The sequence below is a fragment of the Zerene cesonia genome, chromosome 8 (assembly GCF_012273895.1).
Source record: "Zerene cesonia ecotype Mississippi chromosome 8, Zerene_cesonia_1.1, whole genome shotgun sequence".
Classification (NCBI taxonomy): domain Eukaryota; kingdom Metazoa; phylum Arthropoda; class Insecta; order Lepidoptera; family Pieridae; genus Zerene; species Zerene cesonia.
Genome location: NC_052109.1, coordinates 5154536 through 5176270, shown reverse-complemented (window position 1 = coordinate 5176270; position 21735 = coordinate 5154536). Strand labels below are relative to the sequence as shown.

Here is a 21735-nt window from a genome sequence, read left to right as displayed (position 1 = left end):
AGATTAATATGCCAAATATTTTGTAACCAAGAAGGAATCGTGCATCACCCTTTTTTTGTAAGTCTGCTGCAAATCCCTTGCAGGATAGGGTGCAATTTTATATGGGACTTCGGAGGTTTCAAAGTAGGAAATTAAGAATTGGTACACAGACTTTTTGTTATCAAATTTTTTAATTTTTTTTTAAACCAATATATACATAACAATATATACCTATAGTCGATCAATAATATCAGACAAGGGAGTAATACTTTTATGTTCGCTAGCTAACACTGACATCGGACATTAGTAGGACCTCAATAGTGTCAGTATCTAATTACTTTTTAATCCATGGATATGCATAATACCAAATACGTATATATGTGTATAATCTATAATACGCTCTATGGGATATCAATGCTCCGCGCCGTCACTTGACACTTACTAAGTTGTCAATTGTCACTTTTAATATATTCAATTCAATCGAGATTGTGGTTTGTATTTTGTGTTTTATAAAAATTGGGTTGAACTGAATCAAGATTATTTAAGTATAACAGAAATCACTAAAACGATTAGTTATGCCTTTACCACCGGCATTAGCAGCACGTCTTGCTAAACGTGGTATATTGAACTCAAATGGAAAGCCAAATAATGATCAGCAAGTATCACAAGGTACGGAGGAAATTATTGCTGAAGATTACGACAGTAAACCCGAGGAATCTGGTGTAACAGAGAACTTTTGGGAAGGAATAGAGGGGGTCAATGTTGATCCTATTAAAGGACACAAAGGTTGCCCAAATAAAAGCAACATATATCATGAATGTTCCAAGTTTTGTGTCAAGACATGGAAACAAGGAAAATTAACGCCAGGTGAAAAATATTTAGAAGATAAGAAAAAACTTTTAGATATATGGCCTTTACCACCCGGTTGGGAAGAAGTATATGATGAGGGCACAGGCTATTACTATTTTTGGAATGTTCACAATAATTTAGTATCGTGGCTTCCACCGTCACATCCAAAAGCTACGCCGTCTGAAAGTGCTGCTCATTTACGAGAAGAAAGATTGTTAAAGGAAGGAGATGAAAGTGATGACAGTAGCGAAGCTTCAGATCAAGAAGTGCCCCAAAGACACAAAGAAAAGAGACATGAACGGAAAGAGCGAAGACATGAACCTGTTCATCATAGAGACAAGAAAAAATTAAGAGTCAAAGATAATGATCTAGATCCTATGGATCCAGCATCATACTCGGATGTGCCTCGTGGAAACTGGACTGTTGGACTGGATGCCCATGCTAAGACTGGAGTGGATACAACAGCATCTGGATGTCTATATCAGATGAGGCCCTATCCTGCTCCAGGAGCTATATTAGCTGCAAATAATTCACACAACAGGCCTCCTTCACCTATTTAAAAAAATTAGTACACCTAATTATCATTAATGATAAGTGATTCTTATATGATTGAATAACTTGTTGTAATATAAAACAAGTAGTTAGTGCGAGTGTAATACAAAATGTTTGGGATGATGAAGTTTTCCTTTCATCAAGTGTCAATGTGTGTCTTACATTTAGGCTAGACTATTGAATGACTTGGCTATAATTTCAACACTGATGACTTTTTTAATTAAAGTATAATAAAATTCTATAAATTTTAATTGTTCTTTAATCATCATACAAGATTGAGTTGTGCATTTTCCTGAAAATCCAGACTTAGTAGGTATCTACTATAAAATTTTTAAATTAAGAAAAAACTTAGGACTGATAAAATTTATTATAGGATTTTTATGAACAAATATATATCAGAAATTTTATCATAATAGATACCTATATGCATTTTTCAGTTTAACGAAAAATGAACATATTTATAAATATTTAATTTTATCTCTTCACGGCTTTGTTATGGTTCTTTGTGCAAAAAAAATTTGTAAAATTTATATGTATATAAATTTTGGTCAAAGTAGTAAATTACAATAAAACAAATATCAAAAAGTTGTATATATTTATTTGTCAAAATACAAATTCTCTGATATCATACAAATATGTATTTGCAAAATATAAATGCTTGTGGAATTATGATATAAACTGTATCATAAATGCATAATCCATGAACACATTAAAAATTGATATAACATTCCCTTTCAACATATAACTGCCAATTTGCTGTTTAGAAAATTTACACTTTTATATGTAAATAAAAATTATTATTTCATTTATGATACCTACTATGTTAGTAATAACCCACTATATGTATATTTTATTAGTAAATATAAATGTAGACACAGAACAATAACAATACATTAACTAGCAAATAAAAAAAATACAATAAATCACCAGTTTGTTTGTGACAGTCGAAGTTATTTGAGCATCAAATATATTTATGCTTTACAATTTCCATTCATATGGTTACCATTTGTGGTTATGTAATGCATGAGATCCTCCGAAGTTATAGTTCCCAAGGGCTTTTCAATATATTCTTCTGTGAACAATGAGAAGTATCAAGTAATCATGTAACATAAATAATAAATTACAATATAAGACTATTAATAAAAAAATATATGTGAATTTGAATTGCCATTTTAGGCAATGACTTTTGTCAATGCAGGCAGCTAAGTTAGCGTTTCGCCTGATGTTAAGCGATCACCATTGCTCATGAACATTCACAGAGTTAGTGGCTCTGCGTGTGCGTTGCCCGCTTTTAAGGGGAAAGGATTGACGACTGGAAAGAAGGCATGGACTGGGAAGGGTGAGGAAAGGAAACGGGCCTCCGGCTCCCTCACTCACCGTACGAAACACAGAAGCATGCAAGTATTTCGCGCCGGTTTTCTGTGAGGGTGAGGTACTTCCCCGGTTCGAGCTGGCCCAATTCGTGCCGAAACGTGCTCGACTCCCACATTGAAATTGTAGAAAAAAGAAACGCAATCCCATTACCTGTCTTTACTACCACAACATAAGGCGATATGTCAAGGATGCGGGACACTTCACCCAGTGTTGGTTTGTTGTCAATATTAACTTTGTAATACTTTTTCACAATGAATTTGTCAAGACTCTCCCCAGTTGAGGCCGACAAGTTGGCGAGACGTTGTCGGGCGTTATCAGTTGTGAATACTCCTTTTATCGATCTGTAGCGTACAAAAATTTCATTTTTGACAAATTTTATAAGTTCATTAGTCTGCATAAATTATAAAGCATAATTTGTCTGTACAAAACAATATTATATTTCTTATCTATTAGGCGTTAATGTACGTTTAATTATTTGTCTCCTTTACCTTTACTTTTACTTTAGGTTATGCCCGCGACTTCTCTCGAGTTTGAATTTTAAAGTTAAACCAATCTCGAAATCACTATTTAGAAGTTCAGTGACAAACACAGGCCGAAAAAAAAATGTTTTTAAAATAATATAATACTAAGTGTATTACATAACTCTTGTCGGCTTCGCCGGTGAGTTCGAGTGAAAATTCCCATGTGAATGATATGTTGAAATGATAAAAATCCTATTTAATACTATAAATGCCAAAGTTTGTAAGGATGTGTGTATGTTTGTTACTCTTTCACGCAAAAACTACTGAACCGATTGCAATGAAATTGGTACGTAGACAGCTGGACAACTGGAATAACATATCGGCAACTTTTTATTCCGATATTCCTGCGGGATACGATACGCGCCATAAAATCGCTCCATGGCATTACTACGTGAAATAAAGGTAAAAAAAAACACACACTTGTAATTAAATTGAAATCCAAAAAAAGATTTTAAATTACAATAAACTCGAAACAATGTTATGGAGCGGGCACACTCCATAACATTCTTTTCCTTGACGTTTATTGAAATAGACGCAATAAAGTATACCCCAATATGTATTACAACATAATGAACAAACGAATTAAAAACACAATGGTTACCTTAGTATTCTTAAAATGCCTGTTACAAGACTTTAACAATTACAGGTACATAATATTCATTTAGGATGGTGAATATGGTAAGTGTAAGAAAAATTCCACAACAAGATACACGTATATCAATAAAAAGAGGACCAAGAAAATCATGAGTTAGATGCGAACTGCATAATATTTTTCTTTTAATTTTCGTAATTTTTTTTATTGTTTATATTTAATTTCCCATGTTTGTTTGACAAAGTCATATTTCTAGATGACAATAAACAATATTTGTTAAGACTGCTCTTTACAACAAATAGGTCTGTTTCGTTGGACGTTATTCTTGAAGTTTTGTTTTACTTGTTGTTTCGGTAGCAACATAAAAGCGGGAGACTGGGATTAGTTATGATTTGAGTCATAGATATTTTGTTTTTATTATTTGTTCGAATTTCGGAATTTAAAAATAAAAAATCTTAATTTCTTACTTTTGATCATTAAGTACAGCGAGAAGTGTATCACCAGTCTTGTGCAACAGAGCGAGTGCTTTAGCCACGGTGCAGTCGGGAGATATTGAAGAGCATGGCTTGATTATATCCTCCGATAGTTGCTTGTTCCACCACCTGGAAATCATGAGAAATTATTATAAAAAAAAAAATTAATGTAATAATCTTTTAATAAGGAATCGATAAAATCGTTAATATACATTTACATACTATATTTATGATATGCCTTGGTATACATGGGTAAAAATGGAGTATATAATTATAATGAAGTGGAGGTGAGGAGAATTTGGTGTGGTGACTTATGGCTGAAAAAAAGACCGAACTGGATTTACCATAAAACCCGTTGAGCTGTTTTGGATGTGATGAATGATCAACAAATATTATAGAGACGTTCAATTTTTCATATTAATCGAATAGTAAATGGTATTGAATGTAGATACCAACTGCTAAATATTGTACTGTTTTTCCAATACTTACATAAAGCATACAACATTAAAAAAAACATTTAGAATTTCTTTTATCTCACAATTTACTCGAGCCTTTGTAACATTAAAAACATACCAGATTTTGTCATTAACTGGCAGCGGTTTGAAATGGCGGGCCTCCATCCACTGGTCGGAAATGAATTTTGTCATATAGTTCCTTATGTTGTCGGGCAATATAACCACACAACGTTGACCCGCCTTCAGGCTCTTGGCCGCTTGCATTGCGCCCCACATCGCTGCCCCACTGCTGCCACCTATTTCATGTATTTATAAAACTATTTCTTTTTTTCCTTTTATTTTTATAAGCTAAATATTTTCGAAAAATATCGTGCAAAAGTAACTTTTACAAGGCTCGAAATCTCGGGTGCGATCCCGAGATAAAGGCACCGCTAGCTTTTTTTGTGCAGTTGTTTGGAACTATCCAATACATATCCAAAATACGACGTTTATTAATGAAATTTTAATCAACGTTCTGAGCGTATTCGCAACTGTAATAAATTGGAAGAGCAATTAGGGAATGCTCGAAGGCAGTGGTCGGAGTATGGACCTTAAATACCAATAATGCTGAAACAGTCTTGTTCAAATTAATTTAAACTGTAATTTGGTCTAACTTAAAAGATGGGTTCTATATTTTATATAGCAATGACATCGTGCGAGAATCCCTTGCTACAAATTAAACGTATAATTTAATTTTCATTTAAAAAGATCCGTATGTTTTATAATTTATAATTAATAATTAATGAACGTTAATCAAAACTATGTGAAAACTGACATTAAATCATTATGATTATTATTTACGGGTCATTTCTTACGCTCATAATATAAACTTAACATTCGTGTAATCGTAAACAATAATTATGTTATATTGATTACCCTTTATAAACTTTATAATTATATTTAAGTAACGTCATTGTTTTCAAATTATATCAAGTAGTTAATGCAATGAAATTACATCAACGGGGTTCTTCTGTATTATCAGGAGTACAATATGTTACATGTAATGGGTGTATTCGTATGGGTTATCAACCTATTGTATCTTGATAGTTTGATAAATTTTAGACGTATATCTGAGAAATCGAATTCAAGAAAGAGTCTTAAGAGACTTATAAAAAGTAATAAATTATAGATTCGGAGTGAGATTCCGGGAAGTTCTTAGAAAAAATAAAATAATAAAACCCATTTGTTAGCATTAAAAACATACGGTTATCGCAGAGGTCGTCTTGAGATACAAAGGTTATTTTGTTTTAAAATATTATGAGTAAGCATGGCATAGATATTTCTCAGTCAAAAAATATCGAATGTAATCCGTGTTTATTCTTAAGCTGCTATTTATGTGGGGGTGTGGTACTTCCCCGGTGCGAGCTGGCTGAATTCGTGCCGAAGCGTGCTCGACTCCCACATTCAAATATATAGAATTTGTAATACAAAATTTTGTTAAATAATAAGGTAATTAATCAGAGTAGGTACTTTGAGCGCAAGTTAATGACGTATCCTATTCGCATAATATCTCATCAAAGAAAATCAATCACGTAACATTTTTATGAGTGTTTATCAAATCAGACCGCTTAATCAATGCAATTATGGAGATAAAAGACTGCGTGATTTTTATCGTTTTCGCCACAGGGGAATAAAACATGTTCATAATTCATGATAAAGTTAGCTCAATGCTACGTTCATATCGCATGAATTTCCTTGATTTTCGTCTTGTTTTATTTATTATTTGCAGGTCATAATGCCAACCCATTGCACTAGTGCCATGGGTTGGCATTGGCACACAAATCTAAAATATTGATTTTCTTGTAATCCCACTTACCGCATAAAAGTCCTTCTTCCTTTATAAGCCTTCGAGACATTTGCAACGAAGTAGAGTCTTCCGTTTTGATCCATTTATCAATTACCGACCTATCTAATACTTTGGGTAAGAAATCGTAGCCTACACCTTCGACCTATAAATACAAATATATAATGATGTAGGCATCGATTGATAAAGTATACAATATAAAAAAAAAATATATTACATATTACAGATGAAGCAAAAGGTATTCCTATAATAATTAAGAACGATAAATAATACAAATAATACGATGAGAAAAATAAAAAAATCGTTTTATAAACATACTTAATAATATTTTTTTCTGGAATAACAACACGTGTAAAGTATGTAAAAAATTTGATTGTTTCACAGAAAAAATGATACGCAATAATAAATTCTCGAGTTACTGAAGTAAAGATAATGTGCGATTGGAAGATGATGCACTAGCCTTGGCCATACAGTCACGATTAGTAAATATTCCATCTTAGGATATTATAGATCTAATGTTAACTCTTAAATTAAATATTTGGTCAGCTTAGTGCAGTCTAGACTCTAGGTCATTTTACTTATTCGAAAACTCTCATGACTTTTTATAATATAGTTTCATATATTCGTGATTGCTTAATTTAGACAATTTATAACTAGCTTTGCGTAATAACGTCAAGTTACGCAAGCGGCAAGTCGGATTATAAATGGTTATTTAAACATAATAGTTTATCATAAGCTTATCGCCAAGTGCGACACGAGTTTAAATAAAATATTATTGACCAAAAGAAAAACACTAAGAGTTGTATCATGTTATTATATTAACAAGCATAATAACGTAAGATGTGATGGCAATCTTTCCTTACTATTTTCATCAAATTGTAGTGTTATTTATTAAAAACTCTAAGTTCCTACTAACATTCGCATCTACAATAAGAATTAGCTTCTTAGCACAAGAACGGATTTGGATGAAATTTGGTTTTATAGTTTGATACCCGGGATGATTATAATCAAGTCATAATATCAATTAGTACTAAAATAACGTGAAGCATAAACTTTTCTTGAATCCTTTTAAATAGGTATCAAAAACAGTTGTTTGGGGAAGGGAGTCACATGTGCTTAAAATATATTAAATCTAAAGAATTATCTACAACAAATAAAATGCCTATTAATGATTTGTCGCTCATCTTTCTTATTATTAATATAATGCATTATTCCCAGATTATACACAATCGTAAAATGTTTCATATTTTTACCTCATACATTTGCACGTCGCTTTCGTTGATTTCTTCAGGTTGGGCCAGTATGGAGCCGTATGGGTCCACTCCCACTACCACACATTTGGGACATCGTTCCTTTATTTTGTGCGCAACTCCGGATATCGTCCCACACGTGCCCGCCCCTATCACCACCATGTCTACATCATCGTCCATGGACCAAAGGATCTCCTCCGCTGTGGTGTCGTAATGCGCCAACGGGTTGCACACATTGTTGTACTAAGGATGTAACATATTTATTTTTAGAACACCTAGGTATGCTATTCAAACAGAAAGAGTATTATAGAAGGAGCATATCGTGACACATCCATTATAGCAGATGACTTAATATGTACATAACAATAGTTTAGATATTGCTAAGAGATTAATAACTCATCCGGCATTCTATAAATAAAAAAAATAGCAGTTTTCGATCATTTCTTGATAACAAGTATACTGATTTTGGGCTACGTCATATCTCATCAGCGTCCTTTCGGATGATCGTAAACATAATCTAATCAAACAATTTATATTTTAATCCGATGCAATTAATTTTGGTCACTTTAGGTATCCTTCCGAGAAATGAGACGTGTGTGATTATCTGATTGATTTGAGAAACGGTCCCTTTATCATGACGAATTATTTAATCAATTGATTAAAAGCCGTGGCACAGTTCTGATGAATGATATCGTCGTCGAATATTCTAGTGGAATATATTGAAAGGAAGAACGACAACCCGTCAAGGACTGCGCCGATAAAGAATGGGAGTAGCAAATGACTAATAAGTTTATTTAGACACATGTTTTAACACTTATTTCTACCTAATTTAATGATTTCTTTTTTTTAGGAAAGCTATTAAAATGATGCAAAGCTTGCTTTCTGAATCAAGGTTAATACAGATATTAAATGTACCTACTGCATGGTAAATTAATATGCAACACTCAAGAGTAATACTGTGTGTCGAATAATTATTTGTTATTATTACATAGATTTATGCATTCGTATGTCGCACTTAGCGTAGAAATTGTGCTCATACTAGACATAACAGTCATGTATCTTTTTATGTCAATTTTATAAACAAAAATTTGTACGAGTTGAATAATTTAAATACTTTTGCGGTAAAAAATAATTGCAATTTTAACGATAATGTTTAATGTGGAAACTAATACACATTATATAGCTATTTTTAATTTTTAGTTTTATAGCATTGAAAAGAAAAAATTTATCATTATATAGCTATTGTTTACCCAGATTTTTTTATAGTTTACATTAGTTTTATCACATTGGCGATCGTCATGGTTATTTCATTTATAACTAGCAATTTGTCATACGCGATATAAGTCACTGGCGTGTCAATGAGCAGCAATCTCTGCTTTATTCAATTACATTTTAACACTAAGAACATGTTTCTTAAATTATTTAATTTAATCATTTAAATTATATTGCTATCGAAAGTAAGCACTAAGTGGTTAGGTATGTTCGGTCTGTTTAAAAGCAATTTAAGCATGCTTTTCTTACGCAAGTAATATTATCCGATAAATATTTAAATGTCAAAATAAACAGATAAAATTATAACATAACGACTAACGATCGTCAATTGTTAATCGAAATTTTAAATCTATAGGTACCAACTTTAATTAAAACATTTAACAGTTTGCCAAATATATATTTGGAACCTTTCCTGGAGGGCTATCCACTCTGAAGCATAAATACAAATTTTTTGGACGTCAATAATTCCGAATCTTCAAATTAGATTCAATGAAACTTGACACAATTTGAGTATACATACTACAGGTTCTTTTGTTATGAAAGTTGCACACAATCTCTTTCTTATTTTGTATAATACCTTTTTATTTATCGACGATATGGCTTATTTGTGCATAAAATATAATATAGGAGAATTGTTGGGCATATCCATCTAAATGTACCTAGGTACTCTAAGTGTTGGAGTATAGATAAGAAATATATCCAGAGTGCATTTTAGTTCTTTTTAAAATATTTGTATATTATAGTCAATTTGAAATCTACTAAGATGTAACATATTTATGAATTAATGATAGGATTTAAAAAGATGACTAAATCTGCTTACCTGGTCTAGAAGAACAGCATTTGGGATTTCTTTAGATAACCTTTTTGCTACCATAACATTACTCTCCGGTGACATTGTTGGAGCTTCTGTTGGAGTTCTGATGATTTCCGCCCCCAAAGCCTTTAATGTGTTAACTTTCTCATCTGACATTTTTTCTGGTAACACTATGATGCACCTGTAGCCTGTTAGTAAGATATGGTTTTATATATCCACAGACATAGTCATACTTCAAATATACATTAAATACCTGATTTTTGATACATAAAAGGGTAGGTTAATAAGTATAGAAAGCTTTAATAAATTCTACATAAGTATAGAACTTGCTGGGCCAGCTATTATATTTTGTACATTATCTACATTTAATGATTTAGTTCTTTAAAACATTTACCTCGCACAGCAGCGGCCAAAGCCAGACCAATTCCAGTATTTCCTGATGTGGGTTCAATGATGACAGACTTCCCTGGTACTAGTATGCCTTTTTTTTCTGCTTCCAGAAACATTCTATAGGCAATTCTGTCCTTCACTGACCCACCTGGGTTTAGGAACTCACATTTTGCATCTAGAAACAAAAGAGTAACAAGCAAAACAATGAATTTTTTTTTAACCTTTTGAATTTTTGGAATTAAAACTATACTTACAAATGTCACATTCCAAGCCCTCTTCTTTTGGGATCTTGGAAAGTTTCACTAAAGGTGTATTACCAATACATTGTAGGACATTAGAATATGTCTTTTGATTTCTGTCCCTAAAAGTTTAAGATAAGGGTATTATTAACACTTAATTCTACTCCTTTATTATTCTTTATAATAAAAAATAAAATTACTGGTCCCACAAAAATATTTATAGCAAGAATAATATTATCCTAGGGCATTAATTGGATATGCATGGAAAGTTAAAAATATTTTTCTAACGTGTTTCGAGGCAGTACAAAAATAAACTACTCATTTCAACTTATAAAACTATATGTAAAAATAGTTTCTGTTCCTGTATTAAATATATTGAAAAAAGTACAAGTACTTACAATGCATGAGTTGCATGGTTTAATTCTTTAAGGTTAAAATAGTTTGTCGAGTTTCCTGTACCATTTTCCATTTTTATGGGTTTTTAAACTTTATTTTTAACCTTTTAATGACAAAAGTATGAAGGTTTTGAAACTGTTATTCCAAGGAAATTAGATACTATATTATTCACTTCTAACTGAAACGATATATTTCGCAACTAAGAACGAAAAAAAATAATACATGCACATTTAAAATTATTCAACACCACTTCTTCGCTAACTTCATAATATAAACTGAATGATTGCCAGCTACGAACGTCTAATTATAATTATCATTGAATGAGTAATGACGACTGAAGGCGAAGTTGAGATTATGTGTTGCCGCTTAAGAAGTTTGATTGTTGTGATATTGCAGTAGGTAAGTAGGAAATGTGAGTACAATTTGAGTACTTAGTATCTATATAAACTAATACTACATAAAGAAGAAACTATTGTATTTTTGTAACGCTTTCACGCAAAAAACCTAGACCGATTTAAAAAATTTTTTCACCATGAGAAAGCTGCAAATTCACTTAGTAACGTAGGCCATATCGGTATGTACAACTGGCGAAGCTTCGGGCGAACAGCTAGTCAAAAATACAAAAGCACTGTGCAGTCTTGAAGAAAAAAATTAGCAGTAAACATTATGGAATGGGCGGTTAGATAAATATGTCGCAAGTTTTATAGAGCGGAAACACCAGAACCCAAAACGATTTAAAAGAAGACTTCACAATTTTTTTATCGAATAGTGGATATATTTTATAACAGTTCATTATCTGTAAAGGCTAGATTTGGTATAGTTAGGAAAAAAACAGTGATGACAATACGAACCAAATTCTACCGATTTTATTTGGTTGGTGCCATAGATATAATGTAGTGCAGATAGCTTGAGTATTTTTAAAGTAATCCATTGTTATTAGTTTTCAACCAATTTCATAAAAGATCCCTATAACCTCATGGTAATAAATTCTACTATATTTTACCTGTTTGTGTAACAAAAGTACCTATGACGGACCTACTCCACGAATAACTCTCATTCTTTAAAAGAAATGCTTAAAACAGTATTTCTAAGTTCCTACAAATTAATTCCAATTAGATAGTTTTTATGATATAACCAGAGAATATAACGATTTTAATCTCAACTGTTAACGATTAACTAGGCTTATGGTTTGCGTTTAATGGGTTTTTGTGCCGTCCTGAATTCCGACCCACCCAAAACATTATTATTTATTTAATTGATATTTTTTTATGTTAAATTTTTGGGATTATACCTAAATTCGAAAATCATCGATTACATTTCATAACGAACTAACTACCTTAAAAATTACATGTAATCATCAGCCCCTACGAAATGTTTTCACTGAAAGGACACGGGTCACCAATTTTAGTTACCAAACTCCTTCGAAATGACTGGACCGATTCTTATGAAATTTTGTGTGCATATTGGGTATGTTTTAGAATCGGCCAACACCTATTTTTCATACTCCTTAATGATAAGAGAAAGGTAGAACAGTGTTTATATCACTGGTCATATTTTCATATTAGTACATTTCCGTTTTTCCGTTTGTATTCTGTGGCCATAATATAGCATATTTTTATAATGACTTAAAAAAAGGCAGGAGGGTGTCTATTCGACTATATTTTTTTAATTAGATTTGTTACCTCACTTTTGACTCCGTGAACCGATATCGATGATTCTTATTTTATTTGAAAGCTTGTGCAACACACTGTGAATACTATATCCCCTAACACTGGAGATCAATACATAAGACGCAACTCCCATTATTGCGACGTGTTCTGGATTAGTCTTTTTCATTTACAGGCATATCAAACAATATTATTGTTATTTATTAGTTGATTTTGTATGAAAAATAGAAGATGAATAATTTTTTTGGCCAAGGTGATGGATATGGAATAATATATTGGAAAAATGTTTTAATTTCAATTGATGTTTATAAAAATGAATCCTCCTATTGATGTTATACTAAGTGCAGAATTCTAAGCATATCATCATAAGATATATCGGTAAAAGCGGAAGAGCAAGTTTACTTAAACGCGCCCATTTCAAGTTTTCTTCTTTGTGACCCGAAAAAGAATAGTTTCTATTTCGGCAATTCCGCGGGAAAGAAAACTTTGCGGCGAAATGCATAAATGACTTCGTATGACGTTAAAAACGAATGCTAAGCTAACTGTACAGTGTTATTGTTGGTGACTTTTAAAGACATGCATTTGTTTTCCGTAGAAAATTTTTATATTATATCTTATTGTTATGTAAATTAATACCCGTGTTATGTGTCTACACTAATATTATAAAGAGGAAAACTTTGTTTGTTTGGTTGTAATGAATAGGCTCAAAAACTACTGGACCGATTTTAAAAATTCTTTCACCATTCGAAAGCTACATTATCCACGAGTAACATAGACTATATATGTACCACGGGCGAAGCCGGGGCGAACAGCTAGTGTGGTATAAAAAGGTATCGCTGTGGACATTTTCAATGTGTGTGTAATAGTGGAAGTTTTTTGCTTTGATAAGATTACGATTTTATCAAAAAATCAGCGACTCCTTTAACTTCATTTCAAATTTAAAGATGACAGCAGATAGAAATTATATACTTTGAAGCACTCATTCATTAATTCTGTTCAGTATTAGGTATGCTTAGTATTCACTATATTTACCAGATATTTTGCCAGTAAAACTCTACATTATTCCTGAGTGAAAGCTATTTTTTATATTTAACTAGCTTCCCACCCCTGGCTTTGCCTCCGTATTGTCCTTTCCTTTTAAACCTTCCCCGGACTATTCAAAATGCACAAAAACCATGATTATAAAAATCAGACCAGCCATTCTCGAGTTTTAGCGACACTAACGAACAGCAATTGATTTTTATATCCATACTAATATTATTAATCTGAAGAGTTTGTTTGTATGTTTGTTTGAACGCACTAATCTCAGGAACTACTGGCCCGATTTTAAAAATTATTTCAGTGTTAGATAGCCCATTTTGAGGAAGGCTTGAGAAAAAATATAGGCTATATATGTATCACGAGCGAATCCGGGGCGGACCGCTAGTATAAGATTAGAAAGATTTTCCAGTGAAACAACAATATCGCTTGGGCGTAGCCAAAGGGGTAGTCAAAGCCTCTCCGCAACGTACTTAAGATATCATAATTTAATGTGTGCGGCATGTCTTATTTACTACTTTTTTTTATATTTAGCTTAATATTGTTTCTCTACTCGATAAAGGCTTGCCAAGTATTTCCTTGCGAGAGCTTCTTTTCACGGTTATAAGGGTGAACAAGGGTTGCACATTCATTCGTTTCACTTTACTGAATGAGTCTGATTACGTCCGTGCAATATTGATATTTTAACATCTAAGTAAGAGGAAATGGATCAGTTAGTTTATAAAAAGAAGACTAGAAATAAAATCTCAAATGATGCATAAGTGTTATATATATTCGGTATCTAATTATATATGACAAGGTTTGTAGTATCCGTGTATAAAAACTTTGCAAGTTGCTTATTTTTGATGATCCTTGATGTACATAAGAACGTCATCTGCAGTGCTAACACTTTCCGGTATAAAATGTTCTGAAATAATAAGTATATGGATATAAAATATAAGAACATACATATATGGATTAGGTAAATACTATGAAAAGGAATGCGTGTCTCCGACTCCGCACAGCCAATTTGTATATATACACACACTAATTAACTTATAAAAGTATAATTTTTTGTCTTTACCTTGGTCATTTTTAAAAATATTTCTTCCGATGACCACAAAATCTGTAATATCTAATATTCTCGACAACAACCCCACAGTAGGCATTCCTTTTTTTCCATTTTTTGCTAGAGTATAGCAATGTTTCACCAAATATTCAGTGACTTTGGCATCAAAATCGAAATCTTCAGAATCTTGTCCTGGAAGCTTTGTTGGATTAGTCGCATAATTTCGAAAACTGTCTTTTGAAACTGCACCTACAAAATGTCTGAAAAAAATTTATTAAAAGTCAGTACAGAAAAATGATACGTAAAAAATGTTGAAAAAATATTTGAGTTTTCATACCCTTCGTCATTTACTACGATAGCGATATTCTCTTTTCCCATTTCTTCTATAGCCTCACGACACGTATACTCAGTGTCAATTTTGGGATATTTGTGGTTTGGGTTAATTTTTGTAATTGGATGTTTCCACCACCTAAATGGTCAATGAATTAAATGCGATAACTAACACATGTTAAATATTTTTCTTGTGTATGCAACTGTATATACCTCATTGTATGCTCAGGTGGATCCATGAAAAGATGGGCTTCCATCCACTGATTACTAACGAATTTAGTCATATAATTGCGGATACCATCTGGTAAAATTACAACAACACGTTTTGTTTTGTCGAGTTTCATCTTTTTTGCAGCTTTTACAGCAGCTGCCATAGCCGCGCCACTGCTGCCTCCTAAATTATTTAAAGCATTAAAATATATATCTGTCTTAGACTGTTCCTGCGATTTCCATAAAATAAAGTGAAATATGTGTCTGAATTAAATAAAATAATATTAAGTTTAAAATAAAAAATATCATTTCATGCGAACCACATAGTAGTCCTTCCTTCTGACATAATTTTCTAGCCATTAGAAATGACTCTTCATCCGTTACAACTTCGTATGAATCGGCTACCGATTTGTCTAAAACGATAGGAATTTCAGATCCTCCAATCCCTTCAACCTGAAAAGACAATATTTGACAAAAGAAAATATGAACTAACATTGTGAAAACAACAACAGATATCTACTCGTACACTATCCAATAAAATTAAATAAAAAAATAAAATCATTAATTTGACATTTGACAAAGTATATAGTATTTTACTATCCTTTTATTTGATATCCGTATTTAGGGAGTTGTGGAAAATATTAAATCAGGGATCAGATTCTCTGGCCGTTACCTTTGACAGATTTTCATCAAATGTACCTAGAAAATACCCGCAACTTAACTGACTTTTAAACGAAAATAAGCGCATTGAAACCGACACGGCTCCGTTTGAGAGCCTGACGTGACGATGCCACAGACAGACTTACAGATACAAACAGAGACAGTCAGTCATTGACGTGTACCCCCTCGTTTTGCGTCAGGGGTTAATAAATTATTGGTTGCATTAATAATGTACCCTGATCACTGTGTATCATTATAATGATTAAAAGATATTATATACTGTATATTCTTAAAAAAAAATAACTTTTACTTTATCTTTTTACCAGAAATGGATGACTCTTCCCGTGGACATTAAATATAGTAGATCCATCTGGTTCGGCTACTACGATGTGGCAGTTTGCTAGACGCTCTTTTAATTTGTGTCCAACGCCAGACATGGTCCCTCCAGTACCAGTTCCCAAGACAACCATATCTAATTGGCCCAAAGAATCCAATATTTCTTCAGCGGTAGTTTCATAGTGTATCTTTGGATTCACAGGATTCTCGAACTGTTGGATTATTTATTTTTATATTCTAGGTGCGTTTGTTTTTCAAGATAAGCTTTATGTAAACATACTAAGGGAGTGTATGTACCTAAATACATTAATTAAAATGATACGTGACATTCATAATTCTTGTGTGGAATCGAATTGCTTAGTGATAGTAGAGTAACTTATTATCTTGTAATATTCCGTCGCATACAACATAGTATTATAATAAAAAGAGTACATATAAATACCTGATTGAGTATAACTACATTTTCGGGATCCTCGTCATGTATTTTTCTTGCGATATCAACAGAGGATAAATTTGTTTGAATAACTTCCGCCCCTAATAAATGCATGGTTCTGACTTTCTCATCTGAATTTTTCTGACCGGTAATAATTATACTCTTATTTCCTAAAAAAATTATGACTTAGGTCCAATACTTATCTATAAATATTTAATGACAGCTAGTACTGCTGTAGACAAATATTTGTAATTTTAAATATAGCAAAGTTTCTAAAGAGTAGTTCTACTAAGTTTAGATGTGTCAACAGTCTCACTTACCCATAAGGGCAGCATCAAACGCAACACCGATGCCAGTGTTACCAGAAGTCGGCTCTACGAATATCGTATTTTTCGAAATATTTCCACCCTTTTCCGCATCTTTGACCATGGCAAGAGCAATGCGATCCTTAATAGATCCACCCGGATTCATATATTCACATTTAGCGTCTACAATAATATTGAATTGAGGGAAATAGACTAGATGTCTTGTATGAAAGTATAGGTAGATACTTCGTCGCATAAATGAGTAAAAAATCCTTTATTATACAATACATTTTTATTGTGATATTATATATTATCAGATACAATATAAAACCCAATCATTTTTAATATAAGTAAAAAATATTCATCTTATTTATAGAGGCTATATCCATATCGTTAACAATGTTTAAAACAAGAGCAAAGGTCATTTTTAAAAATTAATTTATGTGTATTTTTTATTATCAATTCATATTTATAAAATATTGATGTCCAATTAAAATTTGTATTGCAGAAAATATACTCACAGATTTCACAATCCAATCCATACTCTTGAGGTATTTTATTTAACTTTACTAGCGGTGTATTTCCCACAAATTCTAATATGGAATTATGAATTTTGCTATTTCCCCTACAAAAAAAAAAAAAACATACGAAGTATGAATTTCTCAATAGTCTAGCGTCTGATAAAATATTTGAAAAACAATATAAGCTATCCCTGTTTATACTAGTATCATGCGAATTATTGATATGCAAAGTTTTTACACTATTTCCTTCTTATTGCAAGTTGTAAATATTAATTATTTTATGCATCTATAACTAGGTAAATATCTCATTTATATATATTATCTTACCATGGTTTACAATGAGCTGCTTCGTTTGGAATGCAAGATAACTTGTTTCTAGCGTCAATTAAATTGAACATTATGATCGTAGAAAAGAGTTTTAAAATCGATGGGACAAACTAAGGTAAAGAAACGATACTGCGCAAGTGTTAACAGAATAATAGAATTCCGTTTTTATAAGATGCCTAGATATTTATTACCTATTAAGTAGTATACCTATTTTTCGCTTATCAGCAAAGTAAGATGCCAAGATGTAATTCATGTGAAGTAAGTTTTAACAATAGCTATTTTCATGGTCATATTCAATTTGAAATCTAATAATAACGTCGTCGACGTAAAGATAAAAAGGTTCTTTAAAAAAGAAATTAAAATAACCATATATAAATAAAACTCCTTTATTGATCTATAATTAAAGCAACAATTATTTTAATTTGTTAACAATTCATAAAAACTGTAATGTACAAAACACGATAAAAGGAAGTATATACATAGAACTTAAAGAAAAAAATAACAGTTAGAACACATTCATAATAATAAGAACGAAATACGTGGCTCTGCACATAACAAAACATGAAACATTAATAATAATTGTTATAGCTAAATGTTCATCGCACATAATCATATGGTTACAATAGATTATTGTGTCCGTCTTAATCAGGTCTTAATAAATATTAACACTTTAAAGTTCAATCAATACTATTATATCACCAATATGTCCTTTTATTTTAATAAAAAAGACACTACAAGAATTATGGCTTCTTAGTATAATTATCATAAAGCCAATCCCAAAAGCTCACCCTTTTGGGTTCGGGATCTTTCTTCATGGTAAAGTTTCCCGTTATATCGAGGTAGTTGATATGCTGTGTATCATTGACGGGGAGCCATTTGAAGTCTACTATTGACTCGTAGTCAATTGGAGGTGTTGGGTTTCTGAAACGAAAAAAAATGTACTGCAAAATGGACGTTTTGTAACTGTTATATATCTCAAAATAATGATCAGTAATTATTTTACGGCAATAATGTAATAATCACTAGGCGGATTTTGAAAAAAAAAGTATTATGGAGTTAAACCAAATGATATATCATAAAAATTATTTGCGGGCTATTCATGCATGTAATCGGGGGTAAAAAAATAGTTTCGCCTATACAAAACTTATTAGCCGACGCGAGCGAAACCGTGGGTCGAAAGCTAGTACTTATAAAAATCACGTTGTTACGTTTGTCTCTCTTTGTCAACTATATTGCCTCACTTGCTCTAATACAAAGTATACCTAAGGACTTTATTTCATTCTGGTGATCCTAAACAGATTAATAGGAGAAACTGACAAAATTCTTGTATTGTCACCGACCCTTGATACGAAATGTAAAAGTTTGAATTAATTATTTATTTCTTAAAATGAGTCAAAATCAAGTCAAACAAAGTGAAATTAATAAAAGCGTGTCAAAATACAGCACTATTTACCAGACAATCTTAAACTAAAATTAAGAAATTAAAATTAAAGTAAAATTTACCCAGTTTTTGCAAAATTTGTCCACATTTGTACCATTTTCTTGGAAACGGCTAATTCTGGTGATTCATCGTCTAGCCTGTAGTTCAATCTCGAGAAATAGAACAGGTAGCCCATTTCATCGCCGTGACAGGCGCCAGGGTGAGAGATACCCAACATTCGCTTGAAGAGACCCAGTGCACCGTCGAAAGCAAATCTATATAAGTACGTAGGGCTCGTTCGGTTTGTCTTAGCTTGCAGGCGGATCGTGTCCAGTGCCGGTCTCAAGAACATTATATCTGTGAAGAGCTGTTTCAAAATAATCATTAAAAAATGTGTAATCAAATTATAAGTGCAACGGTATAGTGCATATAATAATAATGAAATAATAATTTGTATGTTGTAGAAATCCACTAAGATTATTAATGTTTCTATTAATTATACTTGTAGCTCTAAAACTTACATCAATAAGACTATCGATATTTCGTATGTCCACAGGTCGTTGTTGGAAATAAAAAGCTCTGATGTGTTCTGCAACCTTTTCCAACCGTTCCTCATCAGTTGAAGCAAGTTCCGGGGGTACAACCCGTGTAAATTCATGTTCTAGCTCACTCAACAATTTAGGGTAGCGTTGGAGACCTGTGCATAATGTTAAAAGAGTGGTTAAAAGTATTTTTAAATTTGTTATTATTGAATTGAATTCTAAACTGATGCTATAAATACAGAGACAATGTACATTATATGTAATGAACCAATCTAAAAAGCAATAGAAAATTCGGTGAGTCAGTTGGATCAGTTAGCAGTTCGATTTTTTTAAATACATGAAATAAAAAAAAGTTAAAAAATAACGACCTCATTGATAATAATTAAAAGCTAACGGAAACTGATTACAAGCTTAAACAACTGACATCCTAAACCAGAATACTCAATAGTACCTACTTAGCCTTTCACATACACACATAACGCTCTGACATAATGTATTATGAATTATTTGGGGCATTTTCAATTTCACTGTATTATCTAACTAGAGTTACAATAGCTACTCATATGACAATATGATGTCATAGACTGTGTTACGCGAATGGCAATGCTATACCGCAAACGGCACGTTTTAGCACAATGTTGTGACCTTTATATTCCTATAGGCGAAAAATAAAGATATTGCGTATGCAATATTTTATGTCTCATGCAATGTGTCGTAACATAAGCGTTTTTGAAATTAAATAAATTAATGAAAAACCCTATTAAAATTATAAATTTTAAATGTCTGCGTCTTTTTCGCGTCTAAAACACGGAACCGATTCAGATGATATTTGGTACAAAGGTAGTTTGAAACACAAGAAAGGATAAATCATAGTTTTTATCCCCGGGAAAGATAGCTGCAGCAGATATAGAGCTTTCCGATCTGGTGCTAAATGGTAAATTTTAATCTGTGTTATAATGAATCCAAATTGCTTCTAGAAATTTATTGAATAAATAAATGTGGAGAAAGAGAGAAAAAGTATTTAGCATTTATTATAATAGCAGCTTTCAACCAACTTCAAAAAAAGGAGGAGTTTTTCAATTCGACTAGGTAGGTACTTTTTTTATTGTGTTATCTCCGAAAGGAGTTAACACGATAAAAGGTTGCAATGAAAACTTTAGTCGGTTAAAAACAACTAAAACCAACATTATCTCATTATAGCTTTGCATTACTTTGGAATTATTTCCACAAAGAAAATAAATATAGTTTAGCAATGAGTCATAAGGACGATAACAAGTGATTTCAATTAAAGAGTATGCGGAAAGCAAATAAATATTCGTCAGCAATGCTATTATGTCATGTGGACATAATATTATGACGGTTCTCCAAACTTCTCGCTTTGCTAATTAAATATTTTGCAGAAACGAATAATTATGTTAATGGATAAATTTACTTATAATCATAGTATATACAAGGTGAACAAGGCTTGTGTAAATATAAATAGCGACTGATGAAGGTAGGAGGGTCTGTCTGCGGCCTGCGCCTGGGTTTCCGTTGAGTTTCGAAATAGACATCGGAATTTCCGTCCAGTATACAATGTCTAGTAGCATTTAAGCAAAGCTGGTGACCCACTTGCTCGATCCTTGATAAACGAATACCTAACTCCTTTCCAAATAAATTAAAACTCAAACCTAGATTACTGTAATATTAAATGGCAAATCACTTCTAAATTACTCTTAAACCTATGTTTTAAAACCGTTTTGAATGTAAATTCAATAACTACAATTGGCGTTGGTATTGCAACATTAGTTATTTCCCAAGAGATGGTTTTAATAGGATTTTGCTCTGTATCTTAACTTTTTTTTATCACATACCTGTAAGTGATGACACAATGTATTATCCATAAGAGTATAGGTGTAT

General features: G+C 32.0%; 4 protein-coding genes across 4 annotated transcripts in view; 1 reads left to right on the top strand and 3 right to left on the bottom strand.

Moving 5' to 3' along the window:
* The window catches only part of LOC119828724, a 79404-nt gene that overhangs the window by 15286 nt on the left and 42383 nt on the right, over positions 1-21735 (bottom strand). The window lies entirely within an intron of this gene.
* Positions 424-1631, top strand: LOC119828644 (polyglutamine-binding protein 1). The gene has a single exon (XM_038350879.1). The coding sequence runs from the start codon at positions 555-557 to the stop codon at positions 1386-1388; it is 834 nt and encodes a 277-aa protein (XP_038206807.1). The 5' UTR covers positions 424-554; the 3' UTR covers positions 1389-1631.
* On the bottom strand, positions 2298-11307 carry LOC119828637 (cystathionine beta-synthase-like). The gene is made up of 10 exons (XM_038350869.1): positions 11002-11307; positions 10619-10725; positions 10369-10539; positions 9981-10162; positions 7892-8131; positions 6651-6783; positions 4914-5091; positions 4335-4469; positions 2905-3095; positions 2298-2452 (listed from the first exon to the last, which is right to left on the bottom strand). The coding sequence occupies exons 1-10, from the start codon at positions 11070-11072 to the stop codon at positions 2352-2354; spliced, it is 1509 nt and encodes a 502-aa protein (XP_038206797.1). The 5' UTR covers positions 11073-11307; the 3' UTR covers positions 2298-2351.
* The window catches only part of LOC119828634 (venom carboxylesterase-6-like), a 15469-nt gene continuing 11978 nt past the window's right edge, over positions 18245-21735 (bottom strand). Inside the window, exons 9-11 of the mRNA XM_038350867.1 lie at positions 19816-19991; positions 19378-19661; positions 18245-18795 (exon numbers count right to left, since the gene is read on the bottom strand). Of these exons, the coding sequence (XP_038206795.1) occupies positions 18615-18795; positions 19378-19661; positions 19816-19991 (641 nt within the window). The 3' untranslated portion in view covers positions 18245-18614. The remainder of the gene's footprint in view (positions 18796-19377; positions 19662-19815; positions 19992-21735) is intronic.

Coding starts and splice junctions, on each gene's coding strand:
- LOC119828644 (XM_038350879.1), top strand. CDS start 555: ATGCCTTTACCACCGGCATTAGCAGCACGTCTTGCTAAACGTGGTATA.
- LOC119828637 (XM_038350869.1), bottom strand. CDS start 11,072: ATGGAAAATGGTACAGGAAACTCGACAAACTATTTTAACCTTAAAGAA. Junction 10,726..11,001: donor AACCATGCAACTCATGCATT/GTAAGTACTTGT, acceptor TTAAACTTTTAG/GGACAGAAATCAAAAGACAT. Junction 10,163..10,368: donor TTTGGCCGCTGCTGTGCGAG/GTAAATGTTTTA, acceptor TCTTACTAACAG/GCTACAGGTGCATCATAGTG.